This window comes from Colossoma macropomum, unplaced genomic scaffold (genome assembly GCF_904425465.1).
Source record: "Colossoma macropomum unplaced genomic scaffold, Colossoma_macropomum, whole genome shotgun sequence".
Classification (NCBI taxonomy): domain Eukaryota; kingdom Metazoa; phylum Chordata; class Actinopteri; order Characiformes; family Serrasalmidae; genus Colossoma; species Colossoma macropomum.
In genome coordinates, this window is record NW_023494795.1 from 9306933 (window position 1) to 9332897 (window position 25965).

The following is a 25965-nucleotide window of genomic DNA, read 5'->3' on the forward strand; positions in this document are numbered from 1 at the left end:
AATGCACAAACTTTCACTGAACTATCGCTTTAACACAGCAGAAGCCACTGGAAGAAAGGAGAAGAGATGGTTTCCCGCCCTGTCTGGCACGTGTGTTTTGCCCTTGATCCACAAAAGAAGCAAAGTGGCTGTTTTCATAGCCAGGCACGGAAACCACAGTCCAGCCATGATCGGGCGAGCGAGGGATCTGTTGCACACAAAGAGCGAGAGAGAAGGAGAAAGAGGCTTTCCCACGTTCCTACTTATTTGGTATAGCGGGTAACAATTAGATAAAACTGCTTACAATGTGTTCCTGTCTTTTGATTTCAGTCACAAACGAAGCTGGCATGTGGGTGGAAAATGTTCCGGGCGTGGGCTTGAAGAAAATAAAGAGAAAAAACAAAGGGTAAGTGAGAGAGAGAGAGGGAGAGCGGTTTGAGTAGCCTCCGCTAAATCAGGCTGTTGATCAGCTGAATCTTTGGCCCATTCCTTACACTAAAGCTTCGATTTTTCTAAGCAATGCACACCATCACAGTGTGATCAGGAGCGAGCTTGTTCTGAGCGTTATTTTGTTTGTTGCTTGTTTTGTTTTGTTTTGTTTTGTTTTTTTCTACAGCCCACCTAGCATGACTCAAAAAGACAAGTGTCTCGGGGGAGTGCTTGTTAAATTTGTCACTGAATTTCAATGTAGAATCAAGGTTGAGAGTGTTTCAGTCTAAGGAGGCTGAACTTCTCCTCTAAACCATCTCTCCTTTCTCTCTCTCAGCTGTTTTCTTCTCTCCACCTCTCTTTTTCACTATTTCATGTTTATCCTCTTTTTATTTAAGCGCATGGAGGGAAAATCTTCATGAATAAACCTGTTTTGTGGAGGATTAAGAGGCATGTGAACCCCTCCTATCAACAAACCAGCATTTCCCTCTCTCTCTCTCTCTCTCTCTCTCTCATTCTGCTTGTGTAAACAAGTCATCAATGGCTGGCGTGTAATTGCTGCACTTGCCATTACAAATGAAAGTGGGAGGGAGAGAAGTGGAGAAGAGAATGTGAGAAAAGGGAAAAAAGTATAAAAAAGAGGAAAAAACAGAAGAGAGCAGAGGAGATGAGGAGATAAAATAAGAAATAAGAAGAGAATAGAGGAGAAAACTGAAGAGGACAGAAGGGAAAGGAAAAAGACAAAGAGAAGAGAAGAGAAGAGAAGAGAAGAGAAGAGAAGAGAAGAGAAGAGAAGAGAAGAGAAGAGAAAAAATGTGAGAAAAGAAAAGAGTAAAAACAAGAAGAGATGAGAAGAGAAGAGTAAAAGAAACAGAAAGAAAAAGAGGAAGAGAAAAGTGAAGTGAAGAGAGAGAGGAGTAAAAACAAGAAGAGAAGAGAAGAGAAGAGAAGAGAAGAGAAGAGTAAAAACAAGAAGAGAAGAGAAGAGAAGAGAAGAGAAGAGGAAAAAGCAAAAAGAGAAAAAGAGAAGAGAAGAGGAAAAACAAGAAGAAAAGAGAAGAGAAGAGAAGAGAAGAGAAGAGAAGAGAAGAGGAAAAACAAGAAGAGAAGAGAAGAGAAGAGAAGAGAAGAGGAAAAACAAGAAGAGAAGAGAAGAGAAGAGAAGAGAAGAAAAGAGAAGAGAAGAGAAGAGGAAAAACAAGAACAGAAGAGAAGAGAAGAGAAGAGAAGAAAGAGAAGAGAAGAGAAGAGAAGAGAAGAGAAGAGAAGAGAAGAGAGTTATGAAGGGGCGACTGGGACCTGTGGCTTCCATTTCTGACAGTAATTGCAATCTAATTTGACGGGAAACAGCAAATTGCCCCTCTGATCATTAGCTACCAGACAGACAGAGAGAGGGAGAGGGAGGGAGAGAGAGTGGATGTGATTATGAAGACATATTGGGAGAAGAGGGAGGAGCACACGTCTGATTCCGGGCTGGATGGAGAACAGATCTGAGGTTTTGGGAAGCGAGTATTTACGACTAAGCCTGTGTGTTAGGGGATCAATCTTGAAGGTGGTGATTCGGCTGCACTGCACTGCACTGGAATGCTATAATCAATTATAATAATATTTAATAACACATTCACATTTTGACTTGAATTAATTGGCTGGTTTTGTTTGGATCAATTTATTACTGGTTCGGCTTGGCCTATTTTTTTTTGGAGTCAATACTAAACCACTGTGTTAAAGGAGAATTTCACAGATTTATTTTTTAACATCTGCACAATAAAACTTTTGAAATGTAAACAAAAATCTGAATGTAAAATTCAGAGCGGATTAAAGTGAAATGCTATAGAGAAACTGTTCAGAATCGCTCACAGTGGGGGTGATAGGAACCAGACGTCTAATGCATCTGAAAGCTCCCTTACAGAAATTTTGGAAAAGTGGTGAAAGTCCCCTTTAATAGGTTTGCCACAGGTTTACATGTATTCAGTGTATAATTCTAAATCGTACCAATAGACTCAAACTGAATTGAATCATCCACTTTGAATTGAATCGTTTCCTAAAGAAACACAATTCAACTGGTCAGAGATAAACAGAGATTTGGATGTGTGTGTGTGTGTGTGCGTGCATGTGTGTGACTCACGGGTGCAGGCAATGGACGGCGGGTCAGAGAGTGCTCTGTAGTATCCGTCTTCGCAGTCACATCTCCAGGAGCCCTCTCTGTCATTATAGCTGTGGGCCGGACAGCGCGAACACTGCAGATCCTGAGACGAAGACTTGTAGAAGCCACGGCCACAGGCTGAGAGAGCGAGAGAGAGAGAGAGAGAGAGAGAGAGAGAGAGAGAGAGTGTGTTAGAGTGTTAGAGCCTCTTTCACAGTTGAGTTCACATAAAAAAGAGGGCAATGAAGAACAGATCAGTGAGCTTGTGTTCACATCTTACAACAGCTGGTGTTTGGATCAAACTGTCCCTCCGGCATCATGAGCATACTTAACAAACCCTCTCTCTCTCTCTCTCTCTCTCTCTCTTTCCACACACACACACACACACACACACACACACATACAGCGCAGTACAGTATGTTTATTTAGGAGTCCTCTATAAGTACTGTCAAGTTTATTTTTAAATGGTCCGCCTACATTTGAGAGAGAGAGAAAGAAAGAGAAAGAGAGAGAGGCAAAGAAAGAAAAAAAGAAAGAAAGAAAGAAAGAAAAAGAAAGAAAGAAAGAGAAAAGAAAGAGAGAACAAGAGAAAGAACGAGAGAGAAAGAAAGGCAGAAATAGAAAGAAAGTGAGGGAGCGAGGCTCGAAGAGTGAGAGGCAAAAACAGATAGAAAGAAAGAAAGAAAGAAAGAAAGAAAAAAAAGAAATATAGAATAAGAGAATGAATGAGAAAGAAAGAATGGCAGAAATTGAAAGAGAAAGAGGAGAGAGAGCGAGGCTAGAAGAGTGAGAGAGAGGCAAAAACAGATCAGACAAGAATGAGAAACAAAGGCAAAGAGAGTGATAGAGAAATAGAGAAGAGGAAAGAGAGAGAAAAGAGGGAAAGTGAACAACAGAGAGGAAAAGAAAAAAAAGGAACAAAAACAACAGAAACAGAGAGAGAGAGAGAGAGAGAGAGAGAGAGATCCGTCCTCCAGGTGGAGTGAAAACAAAGGCAAGGTTAGTGTAGAAAATGGGCAACTTAAAGGGATTATTTCAGCATTTCACCTTTAGTGGTGGTGGGAATGGAGGGGGGGACGTCCCGCAGGCGGCCCTGGATCAGAGGCAAAGCTCAAATTAAGGCCAGATCGCCCGAGGCGCAGTGCAAGAATCTCCCTCGCACGTCTCAATGACAACGAGTCATTTACACCCCCAATTTATTTCATCAGAGCATATGGACAACGCTTCTAATGAAGCCCCTCATAATGTGAGACCCCGTGAGTTATAGCCAGTGTGAGGAGAAAGACGCAGGGCTTACAGCTAAACTTTTAGCCCCCGTTTTTAATGCTTTATAGCACGCTGTAATTCCATTAGTGAACAGTAGCAAAGCCTTATAGGGACTATAATGTTTCATAGACATCAATGGATTTTTCAGGGCACCTTCAGGTTTATGCCTCAAACATTTTATACCTTGATAAGTGATTTATATCATGTACCAACGCTAAATCTAGAGCAATTTGACCCTATTTAAGGTGGGTCAAGCTTGCTGCCCTGGGTGTTACAATGCTGATTTCCTGTGTCATGGTTCAGACAGAGTGCTATTCTGGGACTGGCAGAGCTAACTCAGCTCACACCAGCTGTTTTGGTCTAAAGAGAGAATCCGGCCCACATGATTTCGCTTAAACCCCAGAACCATGCCGGGATGTTTGGGATGGATGTTTGTGCATGCGCTACTATGCATTTGAACGATTATTACCAGGGACACGCCGCTATCGGTTTTCCGTCCGGAGAGTATCCTTGTTTTAAGATCTCAATTTCATTCTCTTTTTTTGGAGGTGGCTGAGAAAACTGCTAAAATGTAGGGAGCGGTAGAGGCCTCACGGTTTCCTCATTTTAACACCTCGGCGCTGAGAACGGGGGGCTCTGAGGAGAGAGGTATCCCCATTTCAGCTACATGAAAGCCCTGTCACTGCCTATTTAGCTCAGAGCCCCGGCCAGGCGCAAATAAGATCGCTCTCCGGCAGCCAGAGGAGAAAGAGAGATGTGATTTTATCTCTGATATTTCTCTACCTGTGAGGACGGGTAATTGAAAGCAGGATCTCTAGTTCAGGCCGAGGGATCTGGAGGCAGGAAGCGTACAGCGGTCAGAAGAGCTTTGAGCTTTTATGCCCTACATAAGATTCATTGGTATGACTTTATTTGAAGGCTGCCTACGTGGGGACTTCATAACACTAACATAAGCACTGACTATTTATGAACAGTTCATGCTAGTAACATGTTTTATGAAATAAATGATATTGTATTGATATAAGAGGCCTTAAACTGAAGTCACAGGGCATTTGTTCCATTTATAACACTGTTATGAAGCATTAGTACAGATATTGTGTTATGCCATATAGGTCTCCTTAATAGATATTGTGCTTTTGAAGCAGTATGTAGAACTGATATGGACCATTCGACCAAATTAGTTCAAGCTGTGGTCCCACCTTAGATATTTAGGGCTATGTCATAATCTATTTAAACCTAAGGCGTTAATAGAGGTAAAAAATGCTGGCTCTCGTTTTTATGTCACTATTTAAACAAAGAGTTTTAGTCAATGGGCAGAGCCTTATTTTAATTGGGCCCCTGCATTTTAGAGCAGGAAGTGAGACTGCATCCCTGTCCCTCAGGGTTACATGGTGAGCAGTTAGATCCCAAGTAAATGCGTCCCCGAAGACTAAAAATCAGAGTGTAAAATTGAGAATTGTCACTGCCGAAACATATTTTTTTGCAATTAAGTACAATTTTGTGTTTTAATGAAAAATGTCATGATTTTATGTGTGTACAACTGTTCAAAGCTGCGTTTTCTAGTCAAAAATATGTTTTTGTGTCTGGACAGTTGTCCGAAGCTGTGTTTGCTAGTCATGTGCTGGCACTGAAAATCAGTGTGTAACATTGAGAATTGTCATTGCCGAAACATATTTTCTTCAAGTAAGTACAGTTTTGTGTTTAAATGAAAAATGTCATGATTTTATGTGTGTACAACTGTTCAAAGCTGCGTTTTCTAGTCATGTACTGGTTCTGAAAATCAATGTGTAACATTGACAATTGTCATTGCCGAAACATATTTTCTTCAAGTAAGTACAATTTTGTGTTTTAATGAAATGTTATTATGATTTTATGTGTGTACAACTGTTCAAAGCTGGGTTTGCTAGTCATGTACTGATACTGTCACTACTAAAACAGTCACTACTGTAACATTTGTGTTACGTTTGTTTTGGTAGTGACAAAACTGAATGTTCAGTTATTTTTCCTTATGTCAACACAAAGTCACTTACTCCATAAAACATGTTATGTCATCTTGCGATTACTGACATAAAATGTTCATAAATATTCATAAATATAGATATTATATAGATATATATTATGCCAGTACTATTGCTTTACAAGTACATGGTTCAGTGTGCTTGTTCTGAAGTCTTCAAATGAAGTGTTGTTCTACTTTATTAAAATCTCTTAAACTGCAAGCTTATAAGATTTATCATTTAATAGGAGGCGTAGCAGTTTGACAGTACTGATGTGACATGGTTCCATCATCATTTACAATATTGTGGACAGTGTGTTAGTCCAGAAGTGCTAAAGTACAAAAAAGCCCACTCTCAAAACAAATTAAACACAAACTTGAACTACATATTATTGATATATTGTGATAATCACATCATGTTCAGAAAGTGGAACTACTATGAAGTGTTCATTAACTACTATGAAGCTAATATGATATGTAGAGTGAGGAGACTGAGTCTCTGGGAGTGAAATAAAAGCAATCAGAAAAAGAGTTAACCAAGAAAAACTCAATACTAAACATCTCCTGCCTAAACATCTGTTGAACTGTCTTGATAACAGGACTCAAGAAGCAATTCTTAACTTGCACAAATGCTTCACTCATGCAGCCAGATGGTTTTGGGGGATGGCTAGGAATGAAAATGAAGGAAGAAACCATTACGCGCGCTGGCAAGCCGGTGTGTGGGTTCGCCTTTGGGCGTCTGAGCCCCAGCATGAAGGATAGATCCCACATGAGCCGAGGGCTTAAGACCCGACCGCAGTCTCCCAGCAGCTCCCTCGCGAACATGCTAAGATTAGCGTGTTCGCAAATCACCAAAACAGGAGGGCCCTCGACCCGCTGACACGCCGGCTCCTTACGGCAGGGGTGGTTTATTTTTATGTCAGGGCTGTATGTGGGGGGGGTGTTTATTGCAGCATCTGAGGAGCCTGAGCATCCCTGTGATGTTTACACAAGCAACCAGGCGGCAAATTAGGCTTCATATCAAAGCTCCCTCCTTGACGTGAGGTCCGGCCTGAAAGCCGGCTGCCTGTCTTTCCTGCTCGTCCACTTTTCCCGGAGAGTGACATGCACAAACAGAGCCATCTCTGAGGCGCACATTCCAGGCCTGCCAACATGGCCGCCCTTGGCTAGAGCAAACCTTGGCACAGCTAGCTGAAAAAACACACTGCTGTTATGCTAGCATTCTAACCTGCTCCGAAGAGGATGACTGATGGTTTAGCGCATCTTCTCCTGACAGCTTTATTTCTGCAGAGGAGGGTGAAGATGGAGCCCACCAAATTACGCCTTTGTGTGCAGTTGTCAGTAGCATGGACTAACATGTAGTTATTAGCGCTACAGGACCCAGAGTGCCAGGATGCACGCGAGAACATGACAGCGAGACATGCACCCACTTAACTGCCCGCTTGCTAAGTTGATATCATGATGTTCCTCGCGGGCAAAAAACTTAGCGCTAAACAACAGCAGGCTTTTTTGTCTGTGGTGCCATGAGCGTGAAGTCGAGCTAATGGGACTGGCTAATAGGCTGTGCTGGTTGACATGGGCAGCGAGAGAAGTGCCGCTGGGAGCGGACAACACCAGCCCTCATTTGCCACACAAAGAAATTAGTCAGCTCTAAGAAAGCAGGGCTGAGGTTAAACGGAACGAGACGGGAGGAGATTACAGGCTCGCAGGCTCGGAGGCACGCGGCATCTGCAATTTACCTTGCAGTGGTCAGGCCTTCTGTTTGAGCCGTGGGGACAAAAAGATGGGATTTTCCTATTCATGGCCTCGATAGAGGAGGACGGCCTCGCAATCCTTCCACTCTGGGGAGGAACGGGACTTGGCTCCTTCCAGCGCAAAGCGTCTCAATGACATTCCGCATACCGAGACGGTGTCGAAGACAAAGAAGCGCTATCTCCTGTGGACACTCAGGCGAGAAGAATGGAGCGCTGAGAAGGGTTAAGATACTGGTTTAGGGCTTCTTATTTGTGCCAACATTCTTGAGTTGCGTCCAAACGCTCGCTGCGTATGCGGACTGCCAATCTGGGAACTGAAAAAAAAAAGGCTGATGGGTAAATAAAAAAAAAAGAGAAAGAGTGAAGAGGATGGATGAGCCTTCCAGCCTGCAGTGGCATTTTGTGACAGATTGACATATCGCTTCCTGTGGCCATAACAGATGATAATTATTTCTAATGTCCTGATGTGACAGTCTGGCACCTTCGCTGTTATTTTCTTCCCTCAGATAATCTTGCACTGATTGACAGATTATTTTGTTCAGGTGGCCTCCAGCGAGCATCGTCTTCGCACAATGTTGCCTTTCGTGGGGCTCATAGAACCTGAACGTAGAACTATTTTATTTTCCACGTCAGTCCTAAACTATTATCAGAGAGACGTTTGTGGGCCGAAAGCTTAGTAATCTGCCTTCAAACTAAGAGGAAGTGTCTAAGTCTTAAGCGGGAAGCTAGTATCGAGCTTCTCCCGTTGTGCAAAGGTTCGGCGCGGTGTTACTTCAAAGTTGGCACATCAGAAACTCATTTGGTATCATTGATCCAGTAAAAGCAAATCAAATAGAGCCGCTAACACACACACAGGCAGGAGATGGGCCTTTGATGGCCATTTCTGTGCATGGTACCGGTAATCCTATGGTGTCGAAGTAAAGCCCCTGACCTTTAGGACCCAACTTGTATATCAGATGGCCAATACCTCCTGAGGATTTAGTTGTATCAGTAAAATTTCCACTCATATGTCGATGATAATTTGTGGTCTGTCTATATAACAAACCATAGAATATTCTAAGAATTTTTAGGTCTCTTTCTTCCATTCCCTGTATTTGCGACTGCTGTATCATCTTTTCAGTGACAGGTTAAGCGATGGTCATCATCAAGAGTTTCCGCTGTAAGAAATGTGATATTGAGAAGCGATAATCATATTTCACAGTTGATACCTGACAGTCAGTAAAGCACTGTTAATCTAAAACTATGGGAGTATAAAATTAGTATCTAAAATATAAAAAGAAAATGATGTTGGCTGATGTTTTAGGCCTTTGAAGGCAAATTCTACTATTCTGCAAAATGCTCACATAATTCAACATGTAAGATGTAAACGAAGCCATTCAGAGTGGGTAAATGTAAACTTTTTCCCAATAGTGGTGATTGAAACCAGACATCCAAAGAGTTTAATGGCTCTAAAAGCTACCTCACAGAAAGATACTGCATGAAATCTGAGATACTATCTTATGATATTTTTTTCAAATAAAATATATCTTCTAAACACATTTACGGTGAAGAGGTAAATGCTAGGAATGATAAGACAAACATACTGCCCAAAGAAAACATATCCACCACTACTTTATCTTTATCAACATTACATATATTTCACTGTTGTCGGAAGAAAACGTCGTATCTCCAAAATGATAACTTTACAGGAAAAGGAAAAAACGTACTTTACTCTTAATGTAAGTCAATGGAACCAGACATTTTTCTAAGTCATTTTGGGCCGTTTCTTTTGGTTCATTCTTCATGAAATTTACATACATTGTAGAAGTCAACAGGTATTTTGAAATTATGTCAAAAAACTGAAAAACGACAAGAATGAAGATACAAGGTTTTCTTCCAACAACAGCAATTTTTCAGGTTCAGTGGCTGTTTCAGATTGATAAAGTGGCTACATCTGCATTGTAGACATGGTGACTCCTGGTTCTTATCATCACTACTGTATAGGAAGATCTCTCTACAATGCACTACAATTTCACACTAAACCACTCTGAATGACTCTGTTTACACCTCAACCATTGCCTTGTGCAAAAAATAACCTTGAAAAATCAGTAAAATTCATTTTTAACGCTGGTACTATATGGAAAATTGTCACACTGGTCAAGTACTACTAACCTTTCTCCACTGATCTCTACATTTACATTTGAAATTTTACCACCAGTACAACAGCCAGCTGGACTGGAAAAACTGCCAGGCAGCAAAACGGCATGAAGATAACATTCTATTACAGCGATAAAGACGCAGAAAGAAAGAAAGAGGGGGAGACAGAGAGACAGACAGAATGCAGAGCCAGAGCTGATATGTATTTCTAAATAATACTCGGCTGAGCAGGTCAAACGTGAGTTTTTATTTTGGAACGTTGGTATCTCCTTCAAGCGTTCTCCAGAGAAATGATGCCACCTCCACTATGACACTCATCTCTGAATGATAAATGTCTTCTCAAATCTCAGATCTAACTGCTGCCACACAACATGCCCTACATTTTATTCCTCTTCCTCTTCTTTTCCTTTTCTCCTTTTCCCGTTCCTACCACTCAGAGTCTACAGCTTGTTCTGTTGTTGATTGTTTTTTAATGAAAGCTCAAACTAATTCATGGTGTTATTTCTTGGATACTTTAACTCTAATTCACCCTTAAAAAGAGTCTATTCAAGGGTTCTTTAGCAAAGAAGAACAGCTATATATAGAACTGTGATAACTCAAAGTCCTCTTTGCATTGTTAAACGGTTCTTTAGAGTATGTATGTGATTCGTTAAAGAGTCTTTAAAAAGTGGTTCTAATAAGTACAAAAAGGGGTTCTGCTACTGCTGCACCTTTAAAAAGGGAAAGTTTCAAGGGTTCTTTCAGCAAAGGCAGCAGTTAGCTCAAATGCAATTTTACTAAGCATGTACAAGTCACAGAACCTGTTTTGGTACTACATTGAATCATTTTGTTAAGCATGTACAAGTCATAGAACCTTTTTTGGTACTGCATAGAATCTTGCTGCTAAGCATGGATAAGTCACAGAACTTTTTTCGGTATTACATAGAACCCTTTTTGTTAACAGTGTATAAGCCATAGAATCTTTTTTGGCACTATGAAGAACCCTTCTTGTCAAGCGTGTACAACTCATAGAACCTTTTTTCTGAACTACATAGCACCCTTTTTTGCTAAGCATGTACAAGTCATAGAACTTTTTTTGTACTACACAAAACCTTTTTTCTAAGAGTGCACAATTCATAGAACAATTTTTGGTACTACGTACAACCCTTTTTGCCGAGAGTGTACGTCATGGAAACATTTTTTGGTACTATGCAGAACCCTTTTTACAAGAGTGTACAAGTCATAGAATTTATTTTTTTTTTATTACTATATAGAACCCTTTTTGGTAAAAGTATATATTTCATAGAACAATTTTGGTACTATGTAGAACCTTTTTTGCTAAGAGTACACAAATCATAGAACATTTTTGGTACTACATAGAACCCTTATTTGCTAAGCATGTACAGGTCATAGAACCTTCTTTGTTACTACCTAGAGCCCTTTTTGCTACGTATGTTCAAGTCATAAAACAGTTTTTTCTACTATAAAGAACTTTTTTTTTGCTAAGATTGAACAAATCATAGAATCTCTTTTTGGCAGAGCAGAGTATACAAGTCACAAAACTTTTTGAGGCACCAAATAGAACCTTTTTTGCCAAAACTGCACTCAAAATAGAGTAGCTAAAGCCATATTTGCTCTGAATTTAACAGCAAATAAAATTGCTTGCCAAAGGCTCAGCATCTCTTTGACTTGACCTGACATATGTGAAAGTCTTAACTACATAATCTTCAGAAAGAGGAAAGTCTTCACTTTTAAAAAACAGCCAGTTCCTGCAACCTCCAAACATTTTAATCTGGCCTCTGCACAAGGTGAGGTATCCGCCTTGCTCCAGGAAACAGAGTCGCAAAGCACAAAGAAAAAAGAGGGGAAGGAACCGAAAGCCGGCGGGAGAGCCGCACACCAGGGTGGGGATCCTGTTTCCAACATGGTGGCAACTTCCAAACCCCTACACCCAGCCTTGGACGCAAGGGCTTGAGGCGTAAAAAGTACAAACTGTTACAGGAGAAGTAAAAAAACAGAAAGAGGATTGTAAAAATGGGCAGATTAAATGGTTAAAAGATGGATCGTGTTCGGGCTAATTCACGCAGAACCCGGCGCATTACTGTAAGGGAGCTGGATTACGGATGCGTTCGCTACATGCAGACAAGCTGCCCATTCATGGCCGCTACCTATGCGGAGGGGGAGATAAGTAGCTCTCGCCTGAGAAACAAAGAGAAGATTAGCATTCTCTTACAATGTGAGGAAGGACACTTTGAGGAGATGCCCTCTCACACGGAAAGGGTGAGCGAGATAGGGACACTATCGAGACAGAGAGAGAGAGAGAGAGAGAGAGAGAGAGAGAGAGAGAGAGAGAGAGAGAAGTAGGCTTAGACTGTAGAGCTGATCAAAGCTCACGTTCCAAAGACACCAGAAACTTATTACTTTGGTAATACTTCAGTAAAGGGGGGTGCTATAATGCCTTTTCACTGCTCTTATTAAGCCTTAACAAACGCATTAACTTATTTAATTAACTGGCTGATCACTATTACTTTATTAAATACTAATTAGAATGAATTAACTCTGTATGAACATTTGAAAACTCCTGATCAAACTGTTTTGTAGATTTTCTAATTAAAAATGAGTTAATACATCCTCTGCTCTGCTAATTCTAGAGCACAATTTATATTTATCTGCTGAGTTGAAAATATTTGGAAAAAAAAACATAAAATATAAAACAATTACTTTTGTTCTGGCCATATTTTATGTTTTACTTTTTCCCTATTATGTTAAACTCATCAAATAAAAAGTAATAGTGCATTTGATTTGAATTCTTTGTAGAGGCTGTGTACTTATTTTCACTTTTAGAATTAACAGGGCATGTACTTTTATTGGGGTGCCTAAAGTTTTGCACATAATTGTATGCAAAAACCTAACTACAGTCTTCATTAATAAGCACATTCTATATGGAACTAAGGTTTAGGCAAGTGTTGTGCTCAAGATTATGAAGCGTAACACAAAAAAAAGTGCCTGGGAAAACATTAACGCCAGTTACACCTTAATAACATAGTAATATTCAGATAGTTAAGCGGCAGTTATTGACTTAATAAGTTACCAGCCTGCTTGATGTAATAATGGATGTATTAAATATTGTGTAAAAGATTATAATGTTTAAAACACAAATAAAAGTGTTTTAAAAATGCTTAATTCATGCTAGTTACTATTTAATAACACAGTAAATGGCAGATAGATAAGCAGCAGTTATTGACTTGATAAGTTACCAGCCTGCTCGACATATTAATGGACAACTAATAAATAACTAGTTATAATAAATTAAATATTGTGTAAAAGATTATAATGTATAAAACACAAATAAAGTGCTCTGTAAAATGCTTCATTCATGCAAGTTATTGTTTAATAACATAGTAATAGGCAGACTGTTAAATAGCAGCTATTAAATGAAGCTATCACCAGCTACTGAATTGCTTTGGCTAGGTAAGGAAATAATGATGGACTCCAAAAATGTTGTGCAAAAGATGAGGATGTATAAAATACAAATAAAAGTGCTTGTGAAAATGCTTAACTCATTCTAGTTAAAGCTTAATAAAGTAGTAATTAGCAGCCAATTACTGGCTTATTATGGCTTAATAAGGGCATTATAATGTTCCCCTATACCAAAGTATTACCAAATGTGCTCATTTCATGCCCATAAAATCTGAAATCAGCGCTGAAAGGAACCTGAAACAGGTAGCACCGAAACTTGGCGTAATTAGCCAAATAAAATAAATAACACGTAGCAGCTTGCGATGGCTCACTGGGGGAGCACTGTTGAAAAGCCAGCTGCTGATAGTCAGAACTGAAGATCAAAAAGCAACCTCATTTTTGAAACGCATCAATCACAGCCAACGACATTTGAGCAATGGGATCCATTAGCAGTCTGGCAATTATAAAACAATGCTTCCGCTCGTCAAAAGTAAATAAATAAATAAACAAATAAAAGCCCGACTGCTTTATCTCGTGTAAAACAAGAGAGGAGTGCAGCAGCGGAATATCTCCACCAGTCCAGCTGAACGCATTACTTCCCCGACAGTCGCGTTTGTGTTGGCTGGAGGTGGTCAGCCGCACTGCCAAAAAACGAATCTTCTAACCTGCTCCTCATTATTCAAGTGTCAGCTGTGGAGAAGAGAGATTTGATTAAGAACTAAATGCAACGCAATGGAAATCTACTGTTACGGACGTGCTGGAACTCAGTAAGCATATACGGGTGGCCCTGTGCGCCTGCCAGATGTTCAATGAGTCAATTTATGGGGAAAAAAAAGAACTTGCAAAAAAAATCATGTAAATAATACACAAACAGGGGGACAAGACGGTTCTTTGTGCCTTTGTGGGAGGAACTCATTTGAACAGGTCCTGCTGGGGTTCAGGAGCAAGAAGCGCACTGAACTGGCTTTTTCTTAAAGCTATATATACCAGTCAGTAGAAAAATGAGCACTACCTGAAGCACCTGTAATTTCCCTCCCTTGAGACGGGGGCTGATTTGTTGCACTGTATTTAAAACAAAGGATTTTTTAACATTAAATCAGTTACCCTGCATGTAATTTATAGGCCTTGTTCTGCCAGAATGTGCACTTACGCGAAGAGGAGATTCATATTCTGCACGACTGTACTCACTGTATTCATCCTCAGGCGCTCAAGTTTCTGAATTAAATTCTCACATGTGAGGCTTCCAGATGGCTGCTACTACTGTTTTTAGTTACACTGTAAAAAAAAACCTGTAAAATGGCAGCAAGGATGCACTCGCTAATTAACAGTAAAAGACTGTTTTCTCAACAATGGTAAAAATCTGTAAAAATTACATTCATTCTTGGAAATACTGTTTTTTTTTACTGTTTTGCTGTTCCACTAGTTCAACTAGCTATTCTCATATACAGTATTTTGCCATAGTAATACGAGTAACAACCATTAGAATAAATGCAAATGTCTGTGAAATACCTTTTATTTAAAAAAAGGTAATGTCCAATAATTTTACAGTACTTTACAGTGAAAATGCTTTTATCCCACAGCGTATGCAACATAACAGTATTTCACACAGTGTCAGAAAATGTTTATTTGAGATGGATAAACTGTTTTGAGACAAGTATGTGATGACATAAGCATTTTGCAGAATGCTAATTTGAGGGTATGCACCAAAATTGCTGCCCAAAACTTTTAAAAATGGCATGTTTGGTTTTCAACCAAAAGAAAGACTCAATAGTTTTGAAAGAAAAAAACAAAGATTAAATAGGCCTATAAAAGTGTTTCGACAAAGAATTTGAAGGGCAATGAAAATGAGAACAAGGTATTTAAAAACACTGTTTCTTTCGCTTTCCTGCAATGTGTTCAAACAGTTTCTACAAGGAACATTAGGCAAGCAATTTGTAATCACTTTCCATGCTAAGAATCGATATGCAGAACACAGCAAAACAACAGAAGCAGAAAAAAAGCCCTGTCGATAAAGCTGGGCAATACGACAATATTACATTATAACATTACCATGATAAATTATGTCACAATACAATACAATGCTTTTCTGAAAATATAGTATATATTATCTGCACTGATGCTATATAGAAACACTTCCAGAAGGTTCTATATAGAACCATCTACAACACACTCTCCATCAATCTGAAGAACACTTTCATGATGCAAAGAACGCTTTTATCATGCAAAGCATTCTTAGAATGTTGATGGTTCTATATACAACCATTTTCTTAATTAAAGAACCATTGAATAACCATGTTTTTTAAGAGTGTGCTGTAATTTTTAACCAGCTTCATTTATGCAAACGAATTTCATTTATCGTTAGCTTTTTGGTATGTCCTGAATTTCCGAAAATGAAAATACAACCAAAATCTGACTGAACTTTGGAGGTGTGGAAAAATATCCCTGCAGATTTCTTTGGCAAAACTGGTTTGTCAGCCTGGTGTGTCCTGAATTTGAGTTTTGGATTAGAATTTTCATTTTGGTGCATCACCACTAATTGGTGGAGTATAACCTTCCACTACTTCATGAGAAGCAGAAAACGCAACCAACTTCTAAGACTGAACTTTGGAAGTGTGGAAAAATACCTGCAGAATTCGCAACCAATTGGTGGAGTATAAGCTTCCATTACTTGTTAGCTACATTAGCCTCACAGCTCCAGTGCAAAATTAAAGGTGCAAAATTCAGGCACAGAACGTCTGATTGACCACATGTAGCGTAAGAGGAAATATGGCATCAATTAGACTGTTCGCTGAACTATTCCGGGTGGACAGAGCGTTCCTGCCTAATCATGTTCCATCCAGTTCATTGAACATACTGTGTGTGGGCGGATGGAAGTGCATGTGTTTAGAGTTTATGAGAAGGCCTAAAAGGCCTTAAACTGAAGCAAAGCTGTTGCTGATACCCCTAGAGAGGAGAGAGAGAGAAAGAAAGAGGGAGAGAGATGAAAGGCATTAGATGAGAAAGGCTGATCAGTTATTTAGCACATAAAAAGAGAGATGGACCCAGAGGTCTGGAGTGCTAAAGGCCCTCCGCGACCATAACTAATCGGCTCTAAAACCATGCGGCATCAGCAACTTGGAGCTATAACACATCCGCACACATACGCCGCGCATGACTTTACAGCTGTGACGGAGGTGAGCAAGCAAAAGAGCAGTGTCAGGCCAGCTGAAGGCCGTCACTATGGTGGCACACAAACCCCCCGTGGGTTGCTCTGACACACACACACTGCTCTCTCCCTGCATGGGGTCTGGAGGCCAATCGATCAGGGACTGAATCAAACCCCCATCTCCCGTCAGCACTGGAGGGCAAATAAATGCTAATTTACGCATCTATAGATAACAATAATCTCACTAATAAACAAGTTTCATAATTTCTTAAGTGTCCATGTGTATCGCCTCGAGCTCTGTTTCATGATACTGTATGATATGATATAATACAATGCGATACACTGTACTGCTCATCCCCAGAGATGCCACCAGTCCGATACCATCTATCGGTATCAGGCTGATATGAGCAGAAAATGCTTGACTAGATATCAGAGGGAAATCAACAATGAATTTGACTCAATTCTGTAACAAATCTGCCCTGAAATGTCACTCATATTGAGTGATGTGACGTCATTCGCTGTGTATTTCTTCCTGTGGGGTGGCTTGTAGTTTGAGCATGATGGCCTACTTTTAGATGCTCACTTCTAGTGAAGTGCTTCAATTAAAACATCTCATTTCGCTGTCGTCGGAACAAAACACTGTTTCTCCAAAATGGTAACTTTACAGGAAAAGCAAAAAACTTAATTTGCTTTTAGTGTAAGTCAATGGAACCAGACTTTTTGTTCACGCAATTTTAGGCCATTTCTTTTGTTCCCATTCATCATGAAACTTGCATTCAATGTAAAAGGCACCATCAAATTACGTCACAAACAGAAAAATGGAGAAACAGGCTTTTGTTCCCACAGCAGCGATTTAAAAAAATACTGTTTTAAAATAAGAGAAACTGGATCCGTTTTGGCCGAAACTCAAGGTTTCATTATCGGTATCGTACCTAAAATGAAGAATTACTGTCCTGTCATTTCTACTGGAAATATAAGCCACTACTTGCTTATTTGTGGACATAAAATTGCCTAGGAATGATAACAAATACAGCACTGCGGGGAAGGAGAACATTGCTGAGGCATTTATTTGAACATAGCTGTCTGTATTTATTTATTTGTCTACTTTATGCTTAGATATGGAGCCAGTAACCTGACTGAGGAACAATTGCAATCAGTGCTTGCACACAGAGCTGATAGCACATGGTTTATGTGTGTGTGTGTGTGTTTGTATGTAGTGTTTATTCTGCTTAATCTCTTGTTATAGCAGAGTTTCATCTGCTTCTTGTTTATAGGCAGTCCGTTCAGACTCAATGCCTCAGAGTGAGATTTCTGAAAAGTATAACAAACAGGCTCTTATTTCTATGATGGATCTAATGAACCATTCTCATAAATATACTTGGTGGCTTCTTATAATGAAAAATGCAACGTTTCTTTGTAAACAACAGTCTCCTATGAAGGGCACTGACAAGTAAATAAAGGCACAGAGGAAGCGTAATTACATACGAATGCTGCTTTTTCCCCAGCGCTGCCTCGCTGAGTCTGCTTCTATAAATATTCCTTCAGATTTCAGCTCCAAAGACGAAAGTTCAGGAAAAGCAGCTCCATGCTGGACCTTTCTGGATCTTATCAAACTAAATGTTTGTACATTCACAAGGATATGGCAGATAATTCAAGATAATGAGTAAACAACATTTATTCTACAAACTTTTTTAGATAAATTACACGGCTATTAATCTTGACCACTTCACTAAAAAGCTTCTGAAACAAAGGCTCTAATGCACTGACCAATATAAAACAAAAACACTGGATGACTCAGTTGTTTAAGTTACATAAATCACTGCAGAGAGGGAAGAACTAATGCAGGAAAGTTTTGCTGACATTAAGAAGTACTGGGAACATCATTGCTCTAGTGATTTATTCCAGCTAAGCATTACATATGGATGTCAACAAGAGGAGGTGGTTTAAAGAACATTTATCACTTTGTGAGGGTGGTGGGGGAACAGGGCTGTCACGATTAATCGATTAAATTACTCAGTGGTAAAATGTACTTTTTTTAAATGTAGGAGTAATGACTGACTGATATATTGGTTAGATGATAATATTGACCAATATTGACAAGCAGTTTTATCAGTATCAGCATAAATATTGTTGATAATTAGGCACCAGATTTTAATCTGCAGCCTTTCAACAAAGTTTTAAGAATGTTCTGATGTTTGAGAGCCCAATATGAGGCAATATGACAGCAATGCAACCTGAACTGGTAAATCTGAATACAAAACACTTTCATAGTTAAAATGATATCCAAGCCTCAGCTTTAGCATGAAAATCGCATATTAAAACACACAAAAAAGCCTTTTTCTATGAAAAGAGCTAATGCAAACAAAGAAAAATAAGGTAATCATCAGAAAAAGTCCATAAAAAAGTCCTATGCTACAGCATTTCGCTGCTGTCAGACCAAAATCTTGTATCTCCAAAGCGGTAACTTTACAGGGGAAGGAAAAAACATACTTTACTTTTAATGTAAGTCAATGGACTTTTTTCCAAGTAATTCTGGGCTGTTTTTTTTTGGTCCATCCATCTTGAAATTGACATACATTATAAACGACAGTATGTATTTTCAAACTATGATAAAAACTGAAAAAGAATGAGGTTTTGGTATGAGAGTATGAGGTTTTGGTATGAGAGTATGAGGTTTTGGTCCGACAGCAGCGGTTTGCTTTACTTCAGAATAAAAGATTCTGTTTTTCGTTTGAGGTGAAGGAATGTGGCTATTATTAACAGTCATATTTCAAGTGACAGTTGACAAATGACAGTCAAATCAGTGTAAACAAGCATATCAGCAATATTTACCAAAACTACAGGAGTATAAAGCTAAATCAAAAATCATAAAATTATACTGGCCAAGTTTATTGGTTATCAGAATTTTTAGCTCTTTAAAATCGCTTTAGGTATTGTAAAAACATTTTTTATATCGGACAAGCCCCAGATGACAATGCACATGTTAAATGCATACATGTATTAAACACCCCTGGCCAAATGATGGTTTTTTGTTGACTGTAAAATAAGTTAACACATCCTCTACAGTGAGCACACTTAAATTTTAGTACACACATTGCTGCGTTTAACACACTGGAAAGAGAAAAAAATATATATAATCTGTGCCATATTTTTTGCACAGGCCACGTTTTATGTATTTTTTCCAATATGTCTGAAAATGATGTTAGAAAATCAACAAAACTTTGCAAACTGACCAAGGGCGCACAAACCTTTGCACACACCTCCAGACACCTCAAAGGCCCCCTCATTCTCCAGTATAGGCTTCATGTATCTTTGAAATGCACCACGGTTTGGTATTGATCATATGCTTTTTGAAAAGTACAACAAAGGAGCTCTTACTTCTATGATGGATCTAATGAATCATTCACAGAAATACACTGTTTCTTATTGTTTGGCCTTTTTAAAAAGTCTGATTAGCTGGTTTAAACAATAAACTAATAAACAGGCCAGAATAATCAGTATATTATTCAAATACTAATAAAACCCATAAGCTCCAGTGAAGAAGAGGGAAAACTCTGCTGTTCTGCTGTGTGGACAGTGAAAAGCATGCAGGCTATTGTCTTCATTACGTGACAGGCCCTATTCTGAAAACTCGCAAAGACAATGAGCACAACAGATCGTCAGCTATCACCGAGCAGATGAGAAAATAAAAGGCCTCACGTGAAAAGGGGGGTTTTGAGGATTTCTCTGAAGATGGCTTGATTTCTGCTGTGTCACCGGGGTCTCTGGTGGGCTATGCGCGAGGTCAGGGGATATTAACTTCATTTACACACGGCTGCAAACATAGAGGTGAGCACAATGCAGGCCTGCCTGTTCTGCTTGGTAACGAGAGCAGGCCGGCTGACAGGTCACTGCCAGGCTGGAAGATGGATGAGTCGGCCGGTTGACCCTTGGCTTGCCTAAGAAGTCACCCCCCCAGCCCCTTTGCCTCCGAAACAAAGACCCCCTACCCGCCACCGGCCGGCATGGATCCCCAGCAACACTAATACAAGCCGACATCCCCATCGATTCTCCATGCACCAATTTTAGCTTCATTTTTAACCTCTTAAAGCTCAGGCTTATTATTTAGTTATTAATCTTAAAGCTTATTATCCAATAACAACTATGTAACTACTATGAATAACTACAATGAGAGTCCTCCAGGCTTTAGAGTTCAAGCCTTGAAACAAATAACAACCAAAAAAAAAAAAAATGTAATATTGTTACAGATAAAAAAACGAAACATACTGTTTTATATCAGGACCTCCAGACCTGACTGGCTGGATAATGTAGTGGTGCATCTTTGTGTTTTAGGTGTACTTGATGCTTAATGACACGCAGCTGTCTGTGTCCCAACATTCTCTGCTGTTCTACTATGCTTGAAGTTAAAAACATATATAAAAATTACCAGATGATAAACTATATTAGGAGTGTAACAACATACACAATTCACAATACAATATGTACTGTGGTCCTTACACCATAATAAAGTACATTATTGATATGTTTATAGAAGTGTAACAATGCACAAAGTTTTAGATTTGATACAATTTTTGATTTTGTGCTCTTAATTTTGTTTTTTGTTTTTAAGTGCCACAAATGCCTCTTTGATAAATGCTATTGAAGAAACATGTTTGGTTCCCTAAACAAACCAAATATATAAAGAAATTGATTATATAGGGTTCTTCCTAGAAGTTCAAAGGTTCTTCACACTCACATATCTAATATACAAAAATTTTACAAAATATTAAGCATGTCATGACAAATTTTGAATCTGTTTTCAATATTTCATGTTAAGCATCTCTATAGATTCTACTAGTTTGGTTTGGATAAACAAAAGTTCTCCAGTAGAAAAAGACACTTATCTGTGTGCTCAGGTCACTTATATATATATATATATCCTGGAGCAACAAGGCTGGATATACCAGTAAATGTTCACTCATGAAGTCAGTGGCTGCTATGCACTGGTGGCGTTCTCATTCTGCTCTAGCCTTAACATTCCTAAATGGAAATGCCCTGGAAATAAAGGCAGTTCTTAATTTTCAAGCATAATATGTAAGAGTGCCTTAGTGTAAAGTGAACTTGTAGAGCATTTTCAATGCCTGCTGAGACAACTCTCTAACAAAACAAACCCCAAAAAACACAACCCCAGAGCTTCTGAGCAACTTCAGAAAAAAGCCCAGTCATTTAAGAACGGATGCAATCAGAAGCCTACGGTTGAGCAATGACAACAGAGGGCAAATGAGAGACTCTCAGACAAGAGCAAGGGGTCTATCAGCAATAGAAATCTCTACATTTCGATACATATTGAATTCTGAACACTGGTTATTTTTAAGAAAATGTCAAATACGGTGAGCCAGGTTGAAAAAATTACAATTGCGAAAAAACTTTTATTGCACATATAAAAAGTAATGCCAGGTTGAAAAATTAAAAATAAAAGCTTTTGTTTGATTATAAATTGTTTTTCATTCACATTTTCAATTTTTTTTCACCAAATTCTCAACACCACAACACAGCAAGATTTGAAAATAAAAGTATAAATAATGTATTTCTCTGCTTTTTTTCATATGTATACTGTTGTAACAGTACATTTTGCAATTTTATCTCATTACCGCAACACTTTGATGACCATTGAGATTTATCATGTAACACGTGCCATATAACTTGGTTCACTTTGCAAGGTTTAGCAAGAGAAGATTAGAGCTGATTTATTCAATGGTTAAAACTACAAAGATCTATCTTCCAAATTAAGAAAGCACAAAAAAGCTAAATATGGCTAATGAGAAACAGATACCTGGATGCAATGTGGCAGAGAATTAGGCATAATCATTCAGTTTTTCTGCAGTACCATACAGAGCTCTAACTGATATGAATATATGAATATTTATGGACATGGTTTGATGCTGTTTCATGCAAATGACTCCAAACTTCATACACCTCATTTATAGACATGATTTAAGTAAATCAATACTACAATAAGCTCCATATTTCCATATCCACATGTACTCAAAAGCATAAAGCACAGAAGAAAAAAACATTGAAAACTTTCCTAGTTGTCTAAATCTTGAAAGACACCCACTGCCTTCCATACAGCCATCTCCAACCTGTCTACACTTCACACACGCCGGCACACGCTCTTCGCTAGGCTTCCTCTCCTTTACTTTCCCAGTCTTAATGTTGACACACAGCCACAAACTCTCACTCACGCATGCGTTCACTCGTCTCCTTCGTAATTGCTCGCCGTCTGTCCATCGGACAGGCAATCAGCCAGGCCAGCGCAGATGCGTTTTGAAGTGTCCATGTGTCCATTTAAGTGTGCATGCCTGCTTATGCGTGTGAATATATTCTTGTGTATTTCACATGTACAGTATGGTGCAAAAGCCAAAGTAGTCCTAAAAATGTGAAAATAAAATGAGGTTTCCAAACCTGGACCACCACCTGCAAGACCCCATCAGATAAACAGTACTTAAAGCATTCATCTTTGAGAGATTGGAGCTCCACTCTTGTTTTAGATCTGAAAAAAATCTACAGGTGTTTCTGTCCATCCTTCCACTGTGAGAAGACAACTCTATGGGTCTGAAAGGACAATGGACTGGCCACCACAGACCTCAACGTAAATGAATTAGATTGCTTGGATTTTGGGAAGTAGTAAATGCAACCAACTTCTAAGACTGAGCTTTGTAGGTGTGGAAAAATATCCCCTCAGAATTAGTTGAAAAACTGGAAGCTAGTCTCTCAAAAAGATTAGAATTTATAATAAAGGTAAATGGTGGACACACAAAATACTGTAGTTGTAGTTTTCTATTAAATATAAATATACATAATGTGTGGCCATTTCAACTGGACTGAATTAAAGAACCGAAAGGCAGTGTTTGACTATTTCACAGTACTCTACGTAAACATGCTGTTTAACTTTAACTCTAGGCCTCTTATTCAGCTATTAATAGTAGATTATTAAGAAACGTCTAATAAAACATATGTAGGAGGGTCCACGTATGGGTCCTTTGCTGTTCAAGGGATTAAGCATGTGTGCTGTGTGCATTTAAGCGTGCACGCTGCATGAGCATGCGCGCGTGTGTGTTTAGAGCGGCTTTAACCCGAGGCGGCCGGGTGAAAGTGATATGTGAGCGGGCTGAAGGCTTTAGCTGCGGCTGAGCGGTGGGGAGGGTCCTGTTGTCAGAGTGACTCTCCTCAGGGAGAGCGCCGGCCTCAGCACCTCAATCTCCCGCTAAGAGCAAAATCAATAACTTATTACATAACCTCACACTTTTCTCCCTTTACACCCACAGAGGCGCAGGCTGGGGTGGGCTTTCACACACCAGTTCTACCATGAGAAGACAAAAGAAACACTAATTTGCACTTTCTCTCTCGCCTTTTAGGGATAATGCAAAGTGTACTTTTGTGTACATTTCTTAACCCGTCAAACTCTAAGAATCTGTCAGCATATCAACACTTTAGTGACTTTCTTTAGTGTATCTACATACGTTACATATTGGTTACATTGTAGTTACATAGTACTTACTGAATAATAAGCACTAAAGGGGCCATATTGTGAAATGCCCTTGATTTTTGTGTGTAGTATGATTCAGAAAGTACTCTTCACTCCACAGTTCACACAGTCTATACATGCAAACTAAGCTGTGAAAACAGCCTGCTTTAAATGTATTGGTTTTATGATGTCACAGGGATCAGCACATTTACATTTACATCTCGATCTATTCAGCCAGTGGGTTGAGCTCCAACCATTCATGTTTAAGTTATAAGCAGTGTTTCAACCCGCACTGCTTTTTAAAGCACAGTGAGGGGCAGCCAATGGGGACAGAGCTCATTTACATATAACAGTTTTAAAGGCACAGTAGCATACACAGCCTTTTTAACTCTAAGGGATGAAGAGATGTTGGAAATGGTCATAAAATGGTCAAATTATGAGTGTTTTGGGGGAAAATGGGAAGAAAAAGACAAGATATGCACCCATTAATAAGACGTATTATTTACTATTTAGAATAAATTATCTAGTGACTACTATGAAAATGATGTGTAATTCAGGAACTTAGGTGTGGATCCACATACAGTCTTTTAGAATTCAAGTTTCATGTTCAAATTGCAAAAAAGCTGACCATGCTTTCGAGGAACGAGAGCACTTTGGATCGGAAACAAACAGCAGTGGACAGCCGAGGCCGATCCCACCATGGCGAAAACAGATCGATAAGCTGTGCTGAGTCTGAGTTTGGAGTCACATTGCCTCGTGTCACGTGGCTCACCTGCCCGGTCGAACCGGCCGAGGAGGAAAAAATCACCCCATGCTTCTCCCTGACCGGCAGGTGGGGACCGGGCCGTCATCCGTCAGAGGATGAGTCCGTCCATGACAGGCCCAGATACTGCGGCATCCCCTCTCTGAGGAACTCCCCTCCGTTTGAATAATTAAGGCCACTTAGTCTTCTCTAACGGACGGCTGTTTCCAGCCATCGCGTTAACACCTGATCAATCAGCTGAGTGTCAGGGCTTAGAAACTGCCCCCCCTCCCAGCACCTCCACCCCCACGGTGGCATTTGAAATGCAGAGAGTGGCCTTGCCTGAGTGTTGGCTTTTGCTCTGTAGCCCGCCTGCTGGCTTGCTTTTTCTCCACCTCTGCTGCCTTTGTGGCTGGACTCCATGGTAAGCAGCCCTCCCCGGGGTTAAAGCCATCCATCAGGCTCAGACTAACTCCTGTCCGGCTTCCCGACGCAGCCGAGATGGATGATAGCCGTGTCTGTCAGGCACTAGCCATGCGTTAGCATGTTAGCAAATGCTGCAGGGGAAATAAAAGCTACTCTCCTCTAGAAAGGTAAACAGCAAGGTATTGGCAGGAATGGGCAATACGATGGTGTTTAGCATTATTGTGATAAATCATGTATATCATCTCTTATCATCATACTTCTACATAGCCTACTAAATATTATAGATATATAATAAAAAAGACAGATTTAGATTACTTAAGGCCAGTCTGTAAACATAGACAACCACAATCAGTGTATATTAACTTCATAAGCAGCTTAAACCGCTTTTTTTCTTCTTGTTTCTTCTCAAATTGTTTATTTAAACGCATAACAGATTTACTTTATGAAATATGTTGTTGGTAGTAGGCTTTATACACGCAAATTTAGGGTTAATGCAAGTATATTTAAGCAATACATTTCTTAATTCCTTCAAATTCTAAGAAGCCATCAGCACACCAACCCTTTAGTGCCTCTATCTTATATCTACATAACTTATGTTGTAGTTACAAATGTAGTGACAAATTCAAATTTCCTTGATTTTTTTTCAAATAAAAGAGGTTAATGAAGCATGTTTCAAAATGTACTCATCACTCTCCATTTTACAATCCATATATGGAAACTAAGCTGCAGCAACAGCCTGTTTTAAATTCATTGTTTTTGTGATGTCATGAAGATGAGTGCATTTACATATCTCCATCTATTCAGCCTGTAACAGTTTAGCTCTGCGCACACTGAAGTTATAAGTAGTGTCTCAGAGTGCTTTTTGGATGAAGCACAATGTAGGACAGCCAATAAGAACAGGCCTCATTTACATATATCAGTATATCAGTTTTAAAGACACAGTAACAAATACAGCCAGTTTAATTTTAATAGGTAATCAGAGGTTCAACCTTTTTTTCCTTCTT

The 25965-nt window shown here is 39.4% G+C and overlaps 1 protein-coding gene across 3 annotated transcripts in view; it reads right to left on the reverse strand.

The window, feature by feature from the left end:
* The window catches only part of epha7 (eph receptor A7), a 116519-nt gene that overhangs the window by 81790 nt on the left and 8764 nt on the right, over positions 1 to 25965 (reverse strand). For all 3 annotated transcript variants that reach the window (XM_036581371.1, XM_036581370.1, XM_036581369.1), the window contains exon 4: positions 2534 to 2689. In XM_036581371.1, the coding sequence (XP_036437264.1) occupies positions 2534 to 2689 (156 nt within the window). The remainder of the gene's footprint in view (positions 1 to 2533; positions 2690 to 25965) is intronic.